The sequence below is a fragment of the Martes martes genome, assembly GCF_963455335.1.
Source record: "Martes martes genome assembly, chromosome: 3".
Taxonomy (NCBI): Eukaryota; Metazoa; Chordata; class Mammalia; order Carnivora; family Mustelidae; genus Martes; species Martes martes.
Window position 1 is genome coordinate 86,256,557 of NC_137890.1, and position 20,454 is coordinate 86,277,010.

At 53.1% G+C, this 20,454-nt stretch overlaps 1 protein-coding gene across 4 annotated transcripts in view; it reads right to left on the reverse strand.

Moving 5' to 3' along the window:
- The window catches only part of MYO7B (myosin VIIB), a gene marked incomplete at its 5' end in the record, with an annotated part of 76,987 nt that overhangs the window by 6,788 nt on the left and 49,745 nt on the right, over positions 1-20,454 (reverse strand). The window contains 15 exons of one of the 4 annotated variants that reach the window (XM_080798528.1): positions 77-233; positions 418-575; positions 847-977; positions 1,803-1,984; positions 2,894-3,060; positions 4,116-4,242; positions 4,331-4,448; positions 7,189-7,356; positions 8,656-8,883; positions 9,536-9,709; positions 10,591-10,710; positions 12,175-12,301; positions 17,020-17,147; positions 17,302-17,379; positions 20,189-20,356. In XM_080798528.1, coding sequence (XP_080654654.1) covers positions 77-233; positions 418-575; positions 847-977; positions 1,803-1,984; positions 2,894-3,060; positions 4,116-4,242; positions 4,331-4,448; positions 7,189-7,356; positions 8,656-8,883; positions 9,536-9,709; positions 10,591-10,710; positions 12,175-12,301; positions 17,020-17,147; positions 17,302-17,379; positions 20,189-20,356 — 2,231 coding nt within the window. Of the gene's footprint in view, positions 1-76; positions 234-417; positions 576-846; positions 978-1,802; positions 1,985-2,893; positions 3,061-4,115; positions 4,243-4,330; positions 4,449-7,188; positions 7,357-8,655; positions 8,884-9,535; positions 9,710-10,590; positions 10,711-12,174; positions 12,302-17,019; positions 17,148-17,301; positions 17,380-20,188; positions 20,384-20,454 lie in introns of all 4 variants that reach the window. The other 3 variants (XM_080798531.1, XM_080798530.1, XM_080798529.1) reach the window with 3 other exon arrangements.

The window sequence follows — 20,454 nt, forward strand, 5'->3', positions numbered from 1 at the left end:
GGAGGCTAGGGTGAAAACTGAAGGGGCCTGGGCAGGGATCCTGGTGCCCTCTGGCCCTGCCCTGTCCCCAGCAGACCTCTTGGTGTTATGTGTCAGCTGCTTCAGGATCTGGCAGTAGACCTCATCCTGCAGGGCTGAGTCCTGGAGGGCCGAGGAGAAGATCTGGTCGGTGAGCTCCACAGAGGTCCAGGCCTGTCGTGAAGGATAGTCCCCCATGTACCTGAGGATAGGTGCTGCTGTCAAGGAGAATGTGCCAGCATGGCTGCCTGTCACCGCCAACCCTGACCCCCCATTGGCTCTTGACCCGCCCCGTGAGTTGCACGCTGCCTCGGCCCCGCGCTCCATGGGGCTGGTGCCCTTCATAGGGCAGCCATGGGGCCAGCACAGAGCTGGGCCAGGCTGGCTGGGGAAGGATATCGATGAAGATCTGACAGGCGAGGTCCTGGAGCTCGGCATTGGCATGTACACGCTTGAGCAGAGGCTGCCGCAGTGGCTCAGATGAGTGGGCCCAGAGGTGGCCCCGGGTCCGGGCCAGGGGGAACATGGCCCTGCTGACTGTCTCCTTTTCTGGAGCCCTGTCCGGGGATGGAGGCTTCTGTGAGGCCCTTCTCAAGCCCTCTTTGCCCATGCTTCTCCTTCCTCTCCTCACCCGCCTACCGTGTGTGCACTGTCGGGGGAGAGACCCAAGCTCACTCCCCCTGCCCTCCCGGGGTAGCTGTGGGAGGGTCAGAGGGTTCCCTTTCCCTGGGAGGCCAGGTGGACACAGCACCTCCCTCCACGGCCTCCCTATAACCCTGAGGGATCACAGAAGGGTTGGCAGGGCCTGCTGGGGGCCTGAGTGGGCACCTAAAAAACTCGTAGGAGAACTCCTCCAGGGTGTGTGGCTTGTCCTTGGGCGGCTCCTCAGGCAGCGGCTCTGTGGGCCGCCCCTCCTGGGCTGCGAGCTTCCGCTTCTCTGGTGACATGGCCAGCAAGCTCTGTGGAGACACAGGCCTGTGGGTCCTACTGCCCACACGGCTCTCCCCACGGGCTCCTTCCTGACCTGGTTGCTCCAGGGCCATGGGAGGGGCTGACCACAGGGCTGCACAGGTCCTCCCGTGTCACCTTCTGTGTGACCCATGACCAGTGACTCAATGTCTCTGAGCCCATTCCTTTTCCTTAGGAGGGCTTCTCAGACCCATGAGGGTCCCCTTCCCCAGGGCACCCCTCACGGCCACCTCTCACTAGACGCTGCCTGCTTCGTTCCCTACCTCCCTCAGGCCCCAGCACAACGTCGCTTCCTCGGGGATGCTTTCCGGACAGTGCACGCCCCTAGACTATCATTGGCTCCTAGAATGACCAGTGCTTCTTCTTGGTGACACTCTGTGATTGGCAGTGTGCCACATGCTCCTTGAGGGGTGAGTGGCTGTTGTGCTCAGTGCTGTCCTGCACAGGGCACACAGCTGGCACTCAGTGTGCAAATCCTAGAATGCCTGTCTGTCTTGCCTCTCTGTGGGGCTGGTTTTGGGGGCCAGGGTAGGTGGAGACCTGGGTCCCCTTGGGTCAGGTTTAAATGAGGCTGACATCGGGGAAGGACGGGTTTGTTCCCAGGATGTGCTGGGGTGGGAGCATCTATAAGCACTGGGCAAGGCTGGGTACAGACACTGTGCCAGCTTTGTGGTTACCCCAGAGGGATGACAGGGCCTACAGGGCGTGCCTCCTGGCTCTCTGCAAGGTGGGGCATGGGCCCCTGAGCTAGCAGCTGGGCTGTTTCCTCCTGTGCCCATGGGCACCCGGGCTGAGGACAGACAAACGTGTGTTACCAGCAGCTGTGCTGAGGGCTTGGTGACCACTGGGATGGCATAGAGGCAGGCCGTGGGCACCAGCCCCGTCTTGCCCGTCCTGTCGTTCTGGCCCAAGGTCCAGTTCTCAGAAGCCAACAGCCCTTGCTTCTTTGTCAGGATCAGCAGGTCCCCCTTCTTGAAGGTCAGGAGGGTGGTGTCATCTGCAATTCCAAGTCACACACAGGGGCAGAAAAGCCACCACTTATCAAAGGCCGGGCGGAGGCCAGAGACTGTGCTAGCACCGTGGTTTGGCTCCTTTGGCAGGTGAGGAAAGCAAGAGACAGAGTGGTGGGCCCAAGGCCACCGCAAGGCTGAGTGGTGGCCGGATTCCCAGGCACACAGCCCCCACAGGCAGGGCCTGGGAGCTATGGCTGCAGGCTGAGCCTCAGGGGATCTGCTCTCTGTGCTGTGAGGCCTCCTGAGCCTGTGTCCTCCTCTGTGAGAGGACAATAATCCCTCCCTCTTGGGCAGTTTTGGGGGTGGAATGGGCAACAGGGATGACATTTCTTCCTGCTGTAAGACCACACACACAGCCTCTCCTCTCTGTCCCTGTGAGCGCCCCCCACCCCCAGGCCCCTGCAGTAACTACACTGCCTAATGCCCAGGAGTGCTCAGCTCATGCTGGAGTGCTGACCTGCAGGGATGGTGTGGCCAGCAGCTAGACCGTGCTAGCAGTCCCCCACCCCTCAGCTGTGTGACCCTAGACAAGCAGCTCCCCTTCTCAGGATCCCGGTTCCTTGTCTGCAAATGGGAGACAGGGTGGCTGTGGGGACAGCATTCAAGGCTCAGGCCGGTGGCCTGGCTGTTCTCTGCAGGGGGAGGGAGGGGTGCCCCTGAGCTTCCTCAATTAGCTTCACCTTGGGGGCTTTGAGACCATCTCCTTTAACCCCTCATTTTGTAGAAAGGAAGGCTTTGCCCAAAGCTGCCCCCCATGGTGCTTCATGGCCCTCTTCCCCTCTCTCTGCTCAGGTCCCTCCTGGAGTCCTGCTGCATGGCCACTGAGACATGGGGATGAGCCAGCCAACCTCCCACTGACCACACAATCCGCCCCTCCCCGCCTGGCTGGGCACCTGTGGCTTTCCTGTCCTGCAGGGCCATGGCGAACACAGACCTCTCCTTCAAGCCCTCCAGAAACATGGCTACCAGCTCGGCGATGGCCACACTGCTGGGTGACATGAATTCGTACTCCTCTGCGTGCAGCGTGGAGAGTACCAGCCTCTGCCCGCCCTGGGCCTCCCTGAGGGGACAAAAGATGTTATGTGACCAACGCCCTCTCCCGCCTCCCTGTTCCAGCCCCTTGACAGCCTCAGAAGGGGTGGTCCTCCTGAGTTACGGACGACTTGACTGTGGGCACTGGTAGGGCCAAGGTCTGAGCTTAGGTCAGCCCACCTCCCAGGCACTACTGTGTATGGTGGGCAAATGACAGCCAGAGCTCAGGGTTCCTTGGGCTTTAAAGGCAGTGGGTGGTGCCGAGCCCCAGGGTGTGGGCTCAGCTCTGGGTGGGTCATGAGGTGGCTGGTGTGCAGGGCCACCACAGGGACATGGCAAAGAATGTTGGAGTTGACTAGAGGCACCAGTCTTGGCAAGCTTGGGTGAGCTACCTCCTGTCTTAGTTTATTCCCCCGCATGCCGTGAGGACAAGTGCCCAGCATGGTCACCCTGAGGAAATGGTGGCTACTGTGCAACCCCCCCACCCACACAATGGTAATGATTATCATGTCATGGCACCCTGAGGTCTGCTTTAACCAAGGGGGGCTCTGGCAGGGCATAGGTGGGCCTTCCCAAAGGGCTGGGAGGCACTCTCCAAAGACAAGAGGCCTGCAGAGCTATGGCGGTGGGGGTGTCTGAGGCCCAGCCTGGCCTGCAAGTCCACTCTGCCGCACACCCAGCCTCCATCCCTTACTTCCTCTCTCAGATGGTCCACACTTTCCACATGACCGCTTCTCACCCACGAGAAGGGAAGGGGCCTGTACCGGAATGCACACCCAAAAGGTTCCAAGCTTTCGTGGCCCCTTCCAGGTCGATTTGGGTTTCAAAGTGAAGCCTGAGAGAAGGATGCCTCAAGTGTAGATGTAGTACTTAATGGGGAAGTGCCAACCTGGTGGCCAGAGAGGGTGGGGTGCCAAGTCCAGCAGCCGTCACACCGTACCTGTCCATCCTCATCCCTGCACCCCAACCAAGGGCCAGGCACAATATGCCTCCCTCTCTCCCTGTTCCTCCTGGAGCCCCCAAGGACTAAGTCTGAGTGCAAAGCAAGATACCCTTTGGGACATTTTCCCTTGGGACACCCACCTGTTGGTGATCAGACTCATGACCTCTGGGAAAGAGAGTTCTAGGAGCATCTTCTCCTTCTGGTCCAGGAAGTATATCCCCTTCCAGTTAACAGCCAAGATCAGCTGAGTCTTGGGTAGTCGGGGGCCTGGCCGGGGGAGACAGAGGTGTGAAGCTTAGGTTGGCCCCACGGGGGACCCTGCCTACACCCCCTCCCCTCCATCAGATCCCATTACCGGAGAGCGTGGTGACCTCAAAGAGCCGAGAGAAGAGCAGCGGCCACTGCAGGCGGGCAGCATCCACCACCTGCTCCTGCACGGCCAGCGGCTTTGCCTGCTTCTGGGTGTACCGTGCCTGTGAGGGAGGCACAGCGGGTCACTTCTATCACTCATCTCTCACCCGACCCCAGCTTCCCCTTAGCGAGCTAACGGCCCAATGCCCACGGTGCTCATTTGCTGGATCATTCTGTGAAGCCTCTACCTGAAGAGAGGTCCGTGCCAGCAAGGCCTAGGGGGGTAGGCTTTGGGGGGGCTGGGCAGGCCTTTTTTACCTGCCCTGGCGGGGGAGACCATTCATGGGTGGTTTTGAGAGGAGAGGAAGGCTTGCCCCCTCTTTAGCATCAGGGGGCCAGAGGGCTGTAGATCAGGCTGCGACTCACTGCCTCATGGAAAGCTACGGAAAGCTATGAGGTGGGCTTATCCATGCGGGCTTGGGCCTGCTCCTGCCAACACATGTGTGCCTTATGGGCCTGTGTCTTGCTCTGTGCAGGATGCCTTCTTGCTGTGCGTCTGTGTCCTTGGTACCTCGGTCTGTCTTCTCTGGAGTTCTTCTGTCTGTCTGTGGGCCACTCTTCAGGGACCTTCATCTCAACCTGCCCCCCGTCGACTTTCCTTCCTCCCTCTTTTGGCTTCTTCTCCACCTCCCCACCTCCTCCCAGTCTCCACTGCTCTGGGCCAATAGCTGGCTATAGTGTCCAACTGAACTTTCTTTTTACTGTTTGTTGAATACAATGTTATTTCTCTTGTTGCCAGTTTAAAAAGTGGTTGGGCAACACTCATAGCCAGGATCCTGCAACGTAAAGTGATGCCTCCTCTCTGAGGGGTGATCTGGCAGTGGGTATCACGTACCAGGAACTGTGGAAAGCTCCTACACTCTGAAATCTCCTCTCTAGGAATCTATCCTGGAGATATACTGCCGAGCGTATAAAGGTTGGCATCTACTAAGGGGTTCACCCGTTGTCTTAATAGTGAAAAATGGAGAATGGCCTTACTGTTCATCGATAAGAAGCAGTAAATTATAATTCATTACTGCAGTACTATGCAGCCATTAAAAATGAGCATAAAAAAAGAAGAAGAAAAGGGGAAGAAAAGAAAGAGGAAAAAGGGAAAAAAATGAACAGCAAGATATGTATTTAGTGACATGGAAATACGGCCCCACGCTATGTGATTAAGTGAAGAAACAGGCTGGAAGTTGCTATATGACACAATCCTGTGTTTATTTTTTAGAAGGTGTATGATTTATCTCTCTCCAGTCATATCTCAGTTGTGTAAGCATGAATTTGGTCTTCTATATCACAGTGTTAAGAACAGTGATCTCATTGATATGAGATTATTGGTGATTTCACTTTTCTCTGTCTATATGTTCTGATGTATTTGGTAATGTACATGTTTTAAGTGGTTTAATGAAAAAAAATCTGTGTAACTATGTTCATTTTGGGAAAAAGTGGTTGAGTAACATTTCCTAGTTCTTTTACCCTCACCCCAACTCTCCCTTCCCAAATTACAAAGCCCCCTCTTACCCATGTTCATTTGGGTTCACGTGTGCCTCTGGTCCCTCCCTCATATGAGCCCTAAAATCCCATTTTCTCTCTCCTGGGAGAGAGAAACACCCAAAATAACCAAGTGGGGCTTCCTTTCCCAAATTCCAATCACCAAGAACTGTTTCCAAGAGATGCTAATGAGCATCTCGTGGAACAAAGCTTTGTTAGTCAATATATCTGGGAAATGTTGGATAAGACAGTCAGGCTTCTCTACTGCAGGACTTGTCAGAACCTTTCATTAGCAGTTAGGCACTGTGACTCCCTAAGAGCAGGACATGGAAAGCTGTATTTTCCAAACCACAAGTGCACAGAACCCTTGTCCATGGCCCCTTTGGGGTACCCCCTTCTCGTGAGGCAGAATGGAGACTGTGTTGGTTGGCCGTCCTCACCACCTTTCTCTGAATTTGGATGGCCCCTGCTGCCTGAACCACTCACCTGGGGTTCATCGCCCTGCCACTGGATTGTCAGCCCCTAACAAGTAGGCACGGTGCTACTTTTTCTTCCCTGCTCCCCGTCCTGCCCTTTCTGAGTCCATGGTGCCACGGGGATAACTGAGGTGGGCGCAGGTATTACCAAAGGGAAACCCCCATGCACAGCTCTCCTGCAGTAGCAGCAGCAGTGAACAGTGAGCTGTGCCTGGAACCTCAGGCCACACCGCTGAGCTCAGCACACTGGGAGAAAGGAGGCTCTGATGGGCAGCAGGTTTGGGGACAGCTGCCCCTGTGGCAGGGGAAGGGAGGCAGGGGACTGTGACTCAGATGGTGCATCTTTGCTATCCCCTTGTGGGGTGACGTTCAGGGAGCAGCAGAAACCCCCACTAGTCTGGGTTATCTGAGGACATGGGTGTGTGCTGGTGGGGAGATGGAGGCAGGAGCCCCCGGGAGGACCATGTTCACATGGTACAGGCTGACCAAGCAGGAGCAAAGGATGGGCAGCCATCCCTGCTGTGCAGAGCCTGTGCCGAGGGCACAGGCGTGGTATGCGGTTGGCAGCTGTGGATGCCCACTCCTGCCAAAAGGCTGAAGCCCAGACAGACACTGTGGTAGAGATGAGCCCGGGGATGAGCTGCCCTAACTCGCCTGAGATGCTGACTGGAAGGGAGGAGGCACAGTAGAGTGGGCCTGTGATAGGGAGCTGGAATGAACGAGATTGTTTAAATCTCAAGAGATAGACCTACGCTAACTGGCAAGTCAAAGTCTCCCATTCCCCAGTGGGAGACCCCCTGCCCCAAAGGAGGCCGCAGGGCCCAAGTGCCCAGGCTCTGTGAAGGCTGACCTTGGTGTGGGCAGCAGTGACGAGGCTAGCCCACTGCTCTGGCGGCTTGGTCCTGTACAGCTTGGAGGGGATGCAGCTGGGCAGCAGTTCCTGGACAGCCTCGCTCCCCACCGAGGCGCCGAGCTGCACGTAGCAGTGCTGGGCCAGCAGCCGTACCAGCTCTTCCTCCTGCACAACCCGGGAACAAACATGGGGGTGAGGGGGGCCCACCTCCCGAATAATGTCCCTGCCACGTCCTAGCACAGTAGAGATGACCAGCCCTCAGACAAGAACCAGGAATGTGAGCGGCAGCCCCCTGTGTTAGGCTGGATCTGCCCCTTCCCCAACACCCTGGAACCACAGCGTGCTCAATGGGCCCCCTCGGCTGCTGTCCTGCAGGCAGGCTGGAACTTCCCAGCAGCCTTGGCTTGAGCCCTGCAGGTCTTCTGCCCAAGATCAAGGGGTGATCCCCCATGCCACCTCCCAACTCTCAGGGAGACAGTGAGTGTGGAGGAGGCAGCTCTGAGGTCTGGGTGGAACCCTAACATTGCAGTCTGAGTAGGGTAAATGTACGCAAGGCCTTTACCCTGTCTTCCCCAGCACTCACTTGTCAAGGGTGACAGTGGCCACCCCTGTGCAGCTTCTGCAAGGATTCATTTGGGCAGGATCCTGTGTAAGGCACCAGCCTGGCCCAGCATGGGGCAGGGCTCCCTGCTCCAGGGACCCTGTGGGTGCCGAGCAACCCTCTTCTCTCTGGGAGACCAAAGCCTGCAGAGTTACCTAGCTGCCTGCCTCTCTGGGGCCCGTCTCCTGCCTCCCCTTGCCCACTGCCCCATTTCAGGCAGGCCTCCAGGGTTGCTGCAGCCTGCTCCAAGCCTGAGAGCTGTGTCCTCCTGACTCAGGCCTGGGAAGTTCTGCAAACACAGGTGCAGTGCTGCTCCAAGGACCAGGAGCACGACGCCCTCCCTGGATGCTTGCAACCTTCCACAGAGCTCTGGCTCCTCTCTGTGCTTTCCAGAGGGTCTGAGCCTCAGGGGTGACATAATGTTCCCAGGTCCCACTGCCTGGAAGAGACACAGGTAGGACTGGAACGTGAGCACTAGGGCTCTAAGGCCACCTTCCTGGTACCCCAAGAACAGCTGCCATGGTGAAGCCAGGTGGGCCTGGGGCTGATGGGAGGCCTCCCCTGCCTGCTGCTGGAGTGTCAGACCCCAGAGGCCTAAGCAAACCTCTAGTCCAAGGGAGGAGAAAATGGGGGCCAGGCTGGGAGGGGAAAGCTTCACATCCAGCAGAGGGGGTCGGGGACCTGCATTCTGAGAACATGTTCCTGGCCTTTGCCTCCTGCCTTTCCCTTCTCCACATTCCTCACACCCCGTTCCGTGGGGTGCTCCCTGATGGCCACAGTCCCGACCTGCCCTGGAACACGGTGCTCCCCCAGGTTGTCTGATGGGTCGTCTTGGGGCCCTGGGGGCAGTGGGGTCCCCTCACCTTCTCAAAGCTATACTCGCCAGACCAGACCCCGTGTAGCACTTGGCGGTAGATGAGCTGGGTACTGACGGAGTCCTCCTGGGAGTCATGCCAGGGCGTGAAGAACTCCTTCCGGAAGTAGATGCGCCAGGGTGCCTGGCGCTCATTCTCGCCCCTCGCCCGGGCCAGCTGCTCACACTGGGCCACTGCATCCATCACGTGGTCACGCCCGCTGCCCAAGGACCAGAACTGAGGCCAGAGTCAAGAGCAGCGGGGGTTAGTGACTGCTGTGTGCTGGGCTCCGAAGGGACACCCACCCTCAGAATGCATGGGTAGAAGGGCGTGCTCGGCTGGTCCTCCGGGAGCCTGAGGGCTTTCCCCACATGATGGCATGGCCTGCCTGTCACTCTAAACATGCTTCCCTGCAGACCCCTCCCCAAAGAGGCAGGTTGATGTCCAAGGTTGGCATGCGGGGATTGTGATACTTGGATGGGTTGGCCAGCATGAGCGTGTCTGGGTTGGAGGCTGTGGACATGGGGGTAAGAGCGTCTGGGTGGGGGCTGTGCTGCTGTGACCCTCTGATCTGGGCACAGGAGTCTGTAGCTCCCTGGAACAAGGGGGCTTTTAGCAAGATGTGTGAGTGCCTGGTCTACGTGTGGGCAGCTTAGGTGTGGCAAGGGACCTACAAGTTGTGTGTGACACTGGGGCCAAGGTGCAGCCACTGGGCTGAGTATGTGGGGGTTCGGGCAGGAGGACAGGTTACGTGTGTGTGTGTGTGTGTGTGTGTGTGTTTGTGTGGTGTGGTGTCTGACAGGGGCAGTAGTGGCCAGGTTGGTAGGAGGGCTCGAGGTGGCCTGGGAGTATGAGGGAGGTGGGAGATGGACAGGCCACCTGGCGGTACCTTGTCATACACGGCCACCTGCAGAGAAAAACCCAGGTAGTCGCTGAGGCCCTGCTTGTGGGCAATGTGCAGGCAGACTTCCCGAGATGTCGATGCAGAGTCAACCATGACAGTCAGGCTCTCTCCAGTCACCAAGATGACATGAATCGGGATATGTTTCTTGGACTTGACAGCCTGGGGACAGATGAAGACTCAGGCCCTCTGTCCTGGAGGCCTACCCATCACCCATCACCAAGCTGATGGACCCATTGGGGGGGAGGGCAATATTGCCTGCGGTGTGTTTGGTAGTTTGGGTGCCTCTCCAAGTCAGCCTTGGTGGTCTGTGGACTGCAGGCCTGAGCTGTGGTGAGGCTAAGTGTGTCAGAATCACAGGAGGTCAGAAGAGCTCTTGAAAATCTCCAAGTCCTGAACCCAGAGACAAGCTGGGTCCATGGAAGTTACTGTTCCTCTCTGAGCATACCCACACAGCTGCGGCAAGTTCATGTGCAACTCCAGGGCCCAGGTGCAGAGCAGGTAGAAAAGGGAGCAGGGGGGACTGGACTTGGGTGTCAGGGCGAGAATGGGAAGGGGTGCAGCAGGAGGTGGGCCCCAGCATAGGGCAGCATGGGGCACAGGAAGTGAGTGACTCCCAGGAGCTGTGGGTCCCCTCAACCCTGCCTGTGTCTGAATGACCCTTCCTGAGAACACAGATGACACAAACAGCAATGACACCAAGGATGTTCACTTTGGAATGGTCACTGCCTTCTTAATAAGAAGCAAATGTCCTCGGGGGGGTTAATACTTTACCCAGTTAGCAGTCATTCACACCATAAGGATAAGATTTATTGTTCCCTTTAGCCAGTAGGCCCTTAAAGATGTGGGGAGAGCACTTTTGAAGCCTGGGCCATGCACAGGGTGGCTGAGCCCCAGCGTGACCCATATGGATCACAGGCACAGAAGGCACCAAGAGAGGTGGAGGGGCCCAGAGCACATGCTTCCTGCTGGCAGGTGCTGGAGGAGCCATGGGGCCTGGCAGCATCCCGCACCGTTGGTCTCCCAACCCTACTGGCCCCTACCTGCAGCTCCAGCCAGGTGGGGGGCTCCATGCGCACCCCGTTGGCATAGGTACGTTTCAGGCGCTCTGCACAGAAGGGGCCATAGCCAGCCGGCCCTTGACCAATGAAGTTCATCAGATACTGGTGGGCGAAGGAGGGGAGAGGAGGGGAGGAAGACACTTAGAATGGAGGCCACTTTCCACTTCCTGCCCCAATTCTAAAAATCGTAATACTCATGGTAATTACGCAAGGTGATGAATGTGTTAACTGACTTTATTGTGGTAATAATTTTGCAATATATACCTATAGAAAACCACTACATTGTACACTTTAAATCTGGAAAAAATAAAAATAAAATAATAATATTCAGTGTTGGCAAAAGTCTGTTGAGATGGGCACTCACTAGCATTTCTGAGGACCAATTTGTCACTATGTTTTAAATAGTGCATAGTTGGGGGCGCCTGGGTGGCTCAGTGGGTTAAGGCCTCTGCCTTCGGCTCGGGTCATGATCCCAGGATCCTGGGATCGAGCCCTGCATCGGGCTCTCTGCTCAGCAGGGAGCCTGCTTCTTCCTCTCTCTCTGCCTGCCTCTCTGCCTACTTCTGATCTCTGTCTGTCAAGTAAATAAATAAAATCTTTAAAAAAAAATAAATAGTGCATAGTTGAAAAATGTGCGCACTTTTGACCCAATAATTCAGACCTGTCTTTACATATGGTGTGTAAGGTGGTGCACAGCCGGAAGATGGGCCCTAAATGTCCATCAGCAAGTAAAAAATTCCCTGGGATAATTATATATAGATGGCATTTGGGAAAAGTTTATACCACAAGAAGACACTTACAGAGGTAAGTGAAACATGCAGGACAGTCAATATTTAAAACATGTTTGACAAAATCTGTTGAAAATCTTTTTGTCTCACAGAGAGACTTTGTGAGGAGATGCAGCCTAGAAGAGTTTGCTGGTGTTAGGAGTGGCCCCTGGGGCCCAGGGCAGATAGCCCCATGACCACATCTCCCACGGTCCCTCCAGCGGTCCCTGAAGGGACATAAGAGGAAGTGAGATTGTTTCTTGTCTGATCACAAGTGCAACCCTGTAATACCACAAAAGGCCCAGAACAACAGAGGGTCCCTCTAGGTGTGGGTATGACTTTTGTTCTCTTTATAAACTGGCTGCATTTCCCACATATTACTCCTACAATCAGAACCAAAGCTCTATTCAAGGAAGGAGGCCTGGGGCTACTTGGGAGCACCTGTCAACACCCCACCTCCAGTTTTAGTTCTGAGGACTAGAGAGAGACATGGCAGCTAGTTCCCAGTAGGTGCCCACTCCTGGAACACTTCTGTCTTTTCAAAGCATATTTCACCGGCCACCTCACTGTCTCCTCAGTAGAGTTGTCTTGGGGCCTGAGCCCAGACCCGAATGGGGGCCGGAAGGAGCCGGGTCCAGAGTCTTCTTTTAAAGACAGGAAAACTGAGGCCTTGAAGGCACAGCTGCCACCCTGGCCTGCAGAAGCAGGGCTGGGATTTCTGGACCTGCTCCAGAGCCCAGAGCCAAGCTATGCTTGCTGTAACCCACCCCCTTCAGCCCCTACCCTGGGCCCTCCCCACCTTCAAGAACCTCTCGGAGGGTGGGAAGCAGCCCAGGCAAAGGCTGAGCAGGATCCATCCCCGGGCCAAGCTGCTTGTTTTGAAGTTCTCCGACAGCTGCTTGCAGATCTGGCAGTAAATCTCGTCCCTGAAAGACATACACCCCTAGGAGGCCAGGCTGGGGACTGGCTCCCAGTAAGGAGACAGAGGTGCCTAGGCACACTGCTCCTTCAGTGCCCCTGGGTGGGGTCATGTACACATGGTGACCTCCAGTCTCCTCAACTCCAACTGCCTTTGCTGGGCTCCACTGAAACATCCCTGGCCCACCCTGGACCCTGTCATCTAGGACTGTGCCACCTCCAATGTTTTTCCTGGGCTCTATGCACCCACTCTCATTGGACCTCATTTTCTACCTCATCCCTCAGGCCTTTGCTCCCTCCCTCACCCACCCTGCTCACAACACCCTGGCCGTCCAGCTGGGGGGGGGGGGGGGAGGGGCGTGTCTGCATGGAGTGCCCAGGGGTCTCCAGTCATGCTCTGCCCCCAGTGGCCCTGCCCAACCAAATCTGCTCCTTTCCCCAACTTCCCTGTCATCTCCAACCTTCTCCTTCACCCTGAGACCCAGTCCCTCCCCCACCCCCAATGCAGCTACCCCTCCAACTACAGAGAGGAGTGGAAATCCCATGGATAATCCCTTGACTCCTCCCCTCCTGACCAGTTCCCATTCACACAGGCTCATGAGCCTCTCTTCTCTACCTTCTCTTGCAGAGGGGGCTTTCCTGGTTCTTTCCTGCTGATCCAAGCTCTATCATCTCATAGAAGGGTCCTGTTAGCCCCTTCAACCTCGACATATCCAGAGGCCATTATCTTTCTCCTAATTACTCAGTGGTGTGATGATGGTAAATGTTTAACAACAAACTCTCCTAGGGAAAAAGCTCTGATTTATTGCACTTGCCAATTTCTATGGTGTAAATATTCCCACCAATGCCAATTTCAAGCCACTAACACAATGTCATTGAACACAGAGTTGAGAAGAGACGTTTACCGTCTGTTCTCATGGGCCAGTATAGTCAGCTTTAGCCATCTCCTCTTTCTACAGTCTCTACAGGTACCACCAGCAAAACACTTCACTCAAATTGGAAGTCTAGAAGGCCTTGTGACTCCTCCCATCAGCCAGCCACCTACCATCTGTCTCCTGGATATTTTCTCTGTCCCCCCTTCTCCACTCCTGCTCCCTGGGCCATCCCTCATCAGCTTTCTTGGGACCTCTGCAGCAGTCCTCTCCTTGCCTCCCACTGCCAGGCTCTAACCCTCCACGTCATTGCCAGGGAGACCTTTCTGGAATTCAGATATGATCATGGTCTTCTCTTTCTTAAAACTTTTCCTTGACTACTCCTAGAATTGAATTCAAACTCCATACCCCAGCAGTGACAAATCACTTGGAATTCCAGATCCACAGGCTGTTTCAGGATTCTGTGACCCTGTTCACCTTCTCCCTTTGTCTGGTGAACAACTTCCTCCTTCCCACCCCCCCTCCCCCACAGGAGGGCATTATGACTAGTCCTTGGTGTTCTCACTGGACCCCCATCTCAGCACAAGCAGTTATCATGGGGCTCTGTTTTCTCCCATGCTCCCCACTAAAGAGTGAGCTCCCAGAGGACAGAGACCTGTTGCCCTCATCTCTGGATCCTCAACCCTCAGGCTAAGGCCTGGCCCTGAGCAGGTACATAATAAATGCTTATTGCCATTTGTAACAACATGAATGGAGCCAAAGAGGACTATGCTGAGCAAAATAAACTAGTCAAAGACAAATATCATATGATTTTACTCATATGTGGAATTTAAGAAACAAAACAGATGAAAAGAAGAAAAAGAAAGGCAAACCAGAAAACAGACTCTTAACTAGAGAGAACAAATGGAATGTTGCTAGAGGGGAGGTGGTTGGGGGGATGGGCTAGATGGGTGATAGGATTAAAGAGGGTAATTCTTGTGATGAGTACCTGGTGTTGTATACACATGATGAATTGCTAAACTCTATACCTGAAATTAGTATTACACTGTATGTTAACTAAAGGAATTTAAGTAAAAACTTGAAAAAAAATTATTAAATGTGTGGCTAGATGTGGAGTGGGCATTTGCTTTGTCTTGGAATTTGATTAAGAGCCCAGAGCCAAGGACAAACAGATGATAATACTCAACACCCTAAAGAGATACATTCTTGTAGAGTTAATCAAAGATGGCAGAACCAGTCTAGCTACTGCCATCTCCTGCATAAGAGAAGATGAAAAATTTGAAAGGCGTAGAAGTAAAGAGATCTTTGGCCTATCTCTATTCCCTCCAAGTGATGATGAGGTGCTGGGGGGATCCCAGGAAAACAGTTAATAGAAATGGGGCTGTCTTCCAGAGAGGAGATTCATTTTCCTCCCTATCTGAGGCATGCTGAACCCCAGAAGCTCATTGGTCTACCCCAGGGTACCAGAATGGGGCACAATGACAGAGTTCTTAAGAGTACTTGACTTATGTATGCCGCAGAGACACAAGTTGGGGGCCTCCATGAATAAGAACCTAGCATCTGCTTCTTTCTGGAGAATTCTAAGCTACCCATGATGGGAGAGAGAACAGACAGGAGATGGGAGTTATGTTTGGTGCAGCAAGCATGGAGGGGCTTCCTATTGAATAAGAGGATGCCATAGAAGAAGTTGGGGCTCAGGTATCTTGATGGGATCCCACATAAGCAGGCAGCCCATCATTCCAGAAGATCCTAGCACTAAGAGGCTGTAGTATGTTCAATTAGGGGCTAGATTTGAGAGCAAGTCTCAATGATTCACTGAGAGTGTCAGCCCCAGCTAGAGGACAGCATGGTGTGGAAGTGCCTCTAGAGGTATCTTAAGAACCCACAGTGCATCACATTTGGACACAGCTTATACATGCCTGCCATCTTGGAGGGTATGGTGGCCAGTGAGGATTAACTACGAGAGAACTACCAATAGGACTAAGTTAGAAGGGTTGCCGGGTTGGTGTCACATAGGCAGCTAAAACTGAGGTAGGAACCCTATAATCTTATTGGCTTGAACAACCAGATGACAGAGTTTGGGGTACCCAAACCCAGCAGTTGAAAGTGAGAAGGGAAATCCTGGAATGAAGAGAACCAGAGAAGAAGAGTTCTCAATTTTGCATATAAAAAATCTTCCTAAATCTCTGGCTGCCTCCTGATCTACACATATGTAGGGCAGACTCCAGGAATCCCAACAAAGACAAAAATAACTGACCATGGATTCCATCTGCTACTCACTATGGGAGACAAAGTTTGAATCCAGCCAAATTAATTGCCTGCCAAAACAAAAGTCAACACTCTTTGAAAGAATATAACAGATTCCAGAGTCTCTAAACATATCACCCTCAGTGTCTAGGATACAACCCAAAAGTAATATGATAGGGAATAATACTCCAGTACTAGATGTGTGAGGAAACAGAAAAATATGACCATTCCCAAGAGGAAAGGCAGTCAATGGAAACTGACCCCAAGATGACCCAGATATTGGATTTAGCAAAAAAGGTTTCAAAACTACTTTCACTGCTCGAGGACACAAAGGGCACTATGCTTATAGTGAATGAATGAACAGGAAATCTCGGCAGAGAAATAGAAACTATGTAAAGAACCAAGTGCAAACTCTAGAACTTAAAAAAAATATAACATCTGAAATTAAAAAATTTTTTTTACCTGGGTATAACAGCAGGTGAGGGTAGATAAGAGAAATATAAGTTAATCTGAAGATAGATCAATACAAATTATCCAATCTAAAGAACAAAGAGGAAAGAAAAGAAAAAGGAACAGACCCCTAGGGACCTGAGGAATGATATCAAGGAGTCTTACATATGTTTAATTGGAATTCAAAAGAAAAGAGAGAGAGAGAGAATAAAACAGAAAAAAGTACCTGAAAAACTATTGGCCAAAATTTCCCAAATTTGGTAAAAAAAATAATAACCCAAAATATATAACCCCCTAAAATATGTCTGTATCTGAAAGCAGTATACGTATTTCTTAAAATTTATATGAAAAGACATTCTAATAGAGCAATATATATATATAGAGAGAGCAATACATATATAGAGAGAGAGCAATATATATATATATATTATATAAATGGGCAATTTATTCATTTACAGGGTCCTTCATTAAAGTCAATTATAAAATGAATCAGGGGCGCCTGGGTGGCTCAGTGGGTTGAAGCCTCTGCCTTTAGCTCAGGTCATGATCTCAGGGTCCTGGGATCAAGCCCCGCATCAGGCTCTCTGCTCGGCGGGGAGCCTGCTTCCCCCTATCTCTCTCTCTCTGCCTGCCTCTGCCTACTTGTGATCTCTGTCTGTCAAATAAATAAATAAAATCTTTTAAAAAAATAAAATAAAATGAATCACTGGGCACCTGGGTGGCTCAGTGGGTTAAAGCCTCTGCCTTTGGTTCGGGTCATGATCCCAGGGTTCTGGGATTGAGCCCCGCATCAGGCTCTCTGTTCAGCATGGAGCCTGCTTCCTCCTCTCTCTGCCTACTTGTGACCTGTCTGTCAAGTGAATAAATAAAATATTTAAAAATAAAATAAAATAAAACAAAATAAAATAAAATAAAATGAATCACTACCCCATGATAAATCTATTCTCCTAAAACTTGCTTTTACCCATGAGTTTTAACACAGAGCAAGTGGAGAGCCCTTAATGGTTATAATATCTATTGCACTCAGACCTAGGCTGCAGGCCCCCGGCCAGGGAGCAGGGAGAGGACAGGGTGTCTTAGAAGGCAGGCAAAGGAGGAGGCTGTGGCCATGCGGGGTCTGGTGTTCTAGATGGGGTGAGGTGGGAATGGGGACTGACCTGAGGTTGGGCCGCAGGATAGCATAGCCCACGATGAAATGCACCTTCTCCAGGTTGGACATGGGTCTTTCTGAGATGGGGCCATCAGGCTCAAATGCCTCCTCTCCAATATTCAGCTGGCTGGTTACCTTGAAACCCAAAGGAGGCTGTCAGGAGAGCTGTGATGCTCCCCATTTGCAAAAGAGGAAACCAGGCACAAGGAGGGAATCCAAAGCTTGGAATCCTGTGGCAGGCCAACAGCAGGGCTGGAAGCAGACTAAGGCCCCATTACCCTGAGCTCACCTGGCCTGTGATCCTGGAGGACCGTTTTAGCTTCATCGAGGAGATGTCCTTGCTCCCTCTGTCCCTGCGACTGGGCCTCTGTGGAAGGAGACACTTCCTGAGGGAAGGTGTGCCAGGCCAGCACTTCGATGCTGCTGCTGACCCCACAGTCACCTAGACAGAGCTAGTGTCCACCTTCCCAGCCATTTCCTGGTGCAGTTTACAAAACTGCGTGCAGTCCTCTGCATCTTGGCTGAGCTTTGCAACACTTACAGATGCCCACCCTCTTCTTCGTGTCTGGGTCAGGAAACAGAGGCAAGGGGAGGTGAGAGGCTACACAAACCTACTCACATAACTGGCCCTCAGGGAGGGCTCAGCACCATTCTGATTCCAAAGCCCATACCTCTTGCCAGTAAAGCCCTCCAAGGTAGGGCCGGGTTTGAGCCCAGGTGTCCAGGATGGCCCTAGGCCATGGTCATGCTCAGTGAAAATTTCATGGATGATTTGGAATACCCTCAGCCCATTGCAAGGTGGGCGCTCTGCCTTAGGATCAGGAGTCCCACCTTGTCCTGAGGGCATCATGGGAAGTTGCTGCCAAAATTAGAGCTCAGTGTGGGACTGGGCTTGGGTTGGGATCAGTGGGGGTTGGGGTAGAACTGGTTTGCTACACAGGGATGGGCAGCGAAACACACTAGCTGTCAGGTGAGGGTGGGCAAAGCTGGCTTGGCTCACTGCTCCTGTGGGAGGCACACAGCAGGTGCTTAATAAATGTGCATAGGAAGAAAAACTTGATATGTCACTCCTGGGAGGTCTGTCCTGCTTCCCCCTGTGCTCACTGTCCGGAGGTGCAGGCTGGACTATCACCCAGGGTCCCTTTCCTGAGTGGCCCCCAGTGATCAACACCCCCTTGTAGTCCCACCCACCACAGTATGTGATTTATGAGATTAGGCAATGCAGTTTCCTCTCTTAGATCTCTTAGGCTGGGAAAGTCCTATTGTGAGAACACTGGGGCAGCCCTGTGGGCAGGCCCATGTGACAAGGACCTGAGGCCTCCTGCCAGCAGCTGTGTTAGGGAGCCATCTTGGAAGTGGATGCTGGAGCTCCGGTCCAGCCTCAAAAGACAGCAGTCCTGTCTGTGGCCTGACTGCAATCTCATGGCAGACCCTCAGCTAAACTGCTCTTGACCCTCAGAAACTGTGTGAGATAATACATGTGTTCCGTTTCAAGCTGCTAAATTTTGGGGGGTGATTTGTTACCCAGCAATAGATAATTAACATGCTCTGCAAAGCCAATGCTTGTAGAGATCAGGGCTTAACTTGGGCAACTTCCTGTGTAACTCCTGGACCAGGTCTGGCCACGTGATCTCAAGCTGCAGACTCCCCTGGATTTCTGTGCACTTAGTCTGCACACAAGACACTGCAGGTGTCTGAGCAGAGTCCCAGGCACTGGATGTATGGGGAGCTGTGATATCATGATTTATAGTAAGAAATATGTATTTGGTCGTCATCCCCATTCCTGCGTGGAGCTCCTGAAACCCTTGGTATTTCCTGCAACAAAGGCGTCTTTTGTTATGTTAATGGACCAACTTTCCTAAACACCAAAGGATGGGGGTTGGTGGTCAGTTGAACTAACACTGTGATTGGGGGATTGGAACTTTCTGTCCCCTCCCTCCCACTTCTACCTCTGGGGAGTGCAGAGGGGCTGGTGATTGAATTTGATCACCAGGAGCCAATGATTTATTCTTCATGCCTCTTAGTAATGAAGCCGCCTTAAAAACCCAAAAGGACGAATTCAGAGAGCTTTGGGTTGGTAAACACGTGGGAATTTGGGGAGAGTGGAAAGCCAGGAGAGAGCATGCAAGCTCCACCCTCTGCCCAATCCTTGCCCTATTCTCTCTTCCATCTAGTTGTTCTTGGATTATGTCCTATAATAAACCAGTAATCTAGTAATTAAAGTATTTCCCTGAATTCATGAGTCGCTCTAACAAATTAATCAAACCCAAAAAGGGGGTCACGGGAACCCCTGATTTGTAGCGTGTGGGTCAGAATCACAGGTGGCAACCCAGACTTGAGACTGGTATCTGAAGACGGGGGTGGTCTTGCAGGACTGAACCCTTAATCCAGGATCTGACACTGCCTCAGGTCGACAGCATCCCAGTTGAGTGGAATTGTGGCACACCCAGCTGGAGTGTCCAGCTGGGCTGGAGAATTGCTTGGTGTGGGGAAAACCCCCACACACTGGAACTGGTGTCAGAATTATAGGCCGTTCTGGGGCTCCTGCTGCTGGTGGGTTCCAGTGCTGTCACTGCTGTGTAATTCCTTTGAACTATTCTTGGTGAGTTCCATTAAGATTACATCATGCAACTGAGGCCTTGGGAAGGACTTCTGACCAAAAATGGATGTGAATGACCCTTCCATCAGAGGGCAGGATAGACCACAGGTCAAGAACTTGGTCTTTGAATTCACTAAAATGGATTCAAAGCCCAGTTCTGTCACACATACTCACTGTGATCTGGGCACAAGTCTCTTCACTTCTTGGATTCTTTCGCTGTAATAAACTCACTAATCCCTACATCATAGGGTTGGCTCCCCCGGGGATTAACTGAGGAGGAACAACTGGTAGACAGCATGCTGTCCATCAGTAACACCACCACAGTTGTTACCACTGCTCTGTATGTTTGAACTCTGTTCACGTCAAACCCAAGACCCAGAGCCTGGATGGCCCTTTTCAGTACAGACTGTATCACTCAGGACTCCTGGGCATCATGCTCAGGAGGTCCTGAGCTCAAGTCAAGGGTTCAGTGGCTGACACTCACTCCATGTCTTGCCCACTTCCAGAACAGCTTCCATGGGGCCTGGAGCCAGGGGGTCATCTGGGCTCTGCCCTGCCCCCCCCTCGCACCTCGTACCTGTGTGGAGCTGTGGAGCTGTGGAGACTGGGTGCTGTTCTCTTTGCCCAGGGTGTTGTGGATTTGCCGCATCACTGAGCCCCCACGCAGGCTGTTCCTGGCGAAAAGCACTGGCTCCGGAAGGTCCCCCATGAACCTCAGGATGATGCTCCACACGGCCAGGGCGGCCTGCGGGAAGGGAGACCGAGGGCTTGGCTAGAATGAAGGGCCCACAGTGAACCCTCCCCTTCCTCATTGCCTCTGAAGCAGGGGGTGGCCTGAGCCAC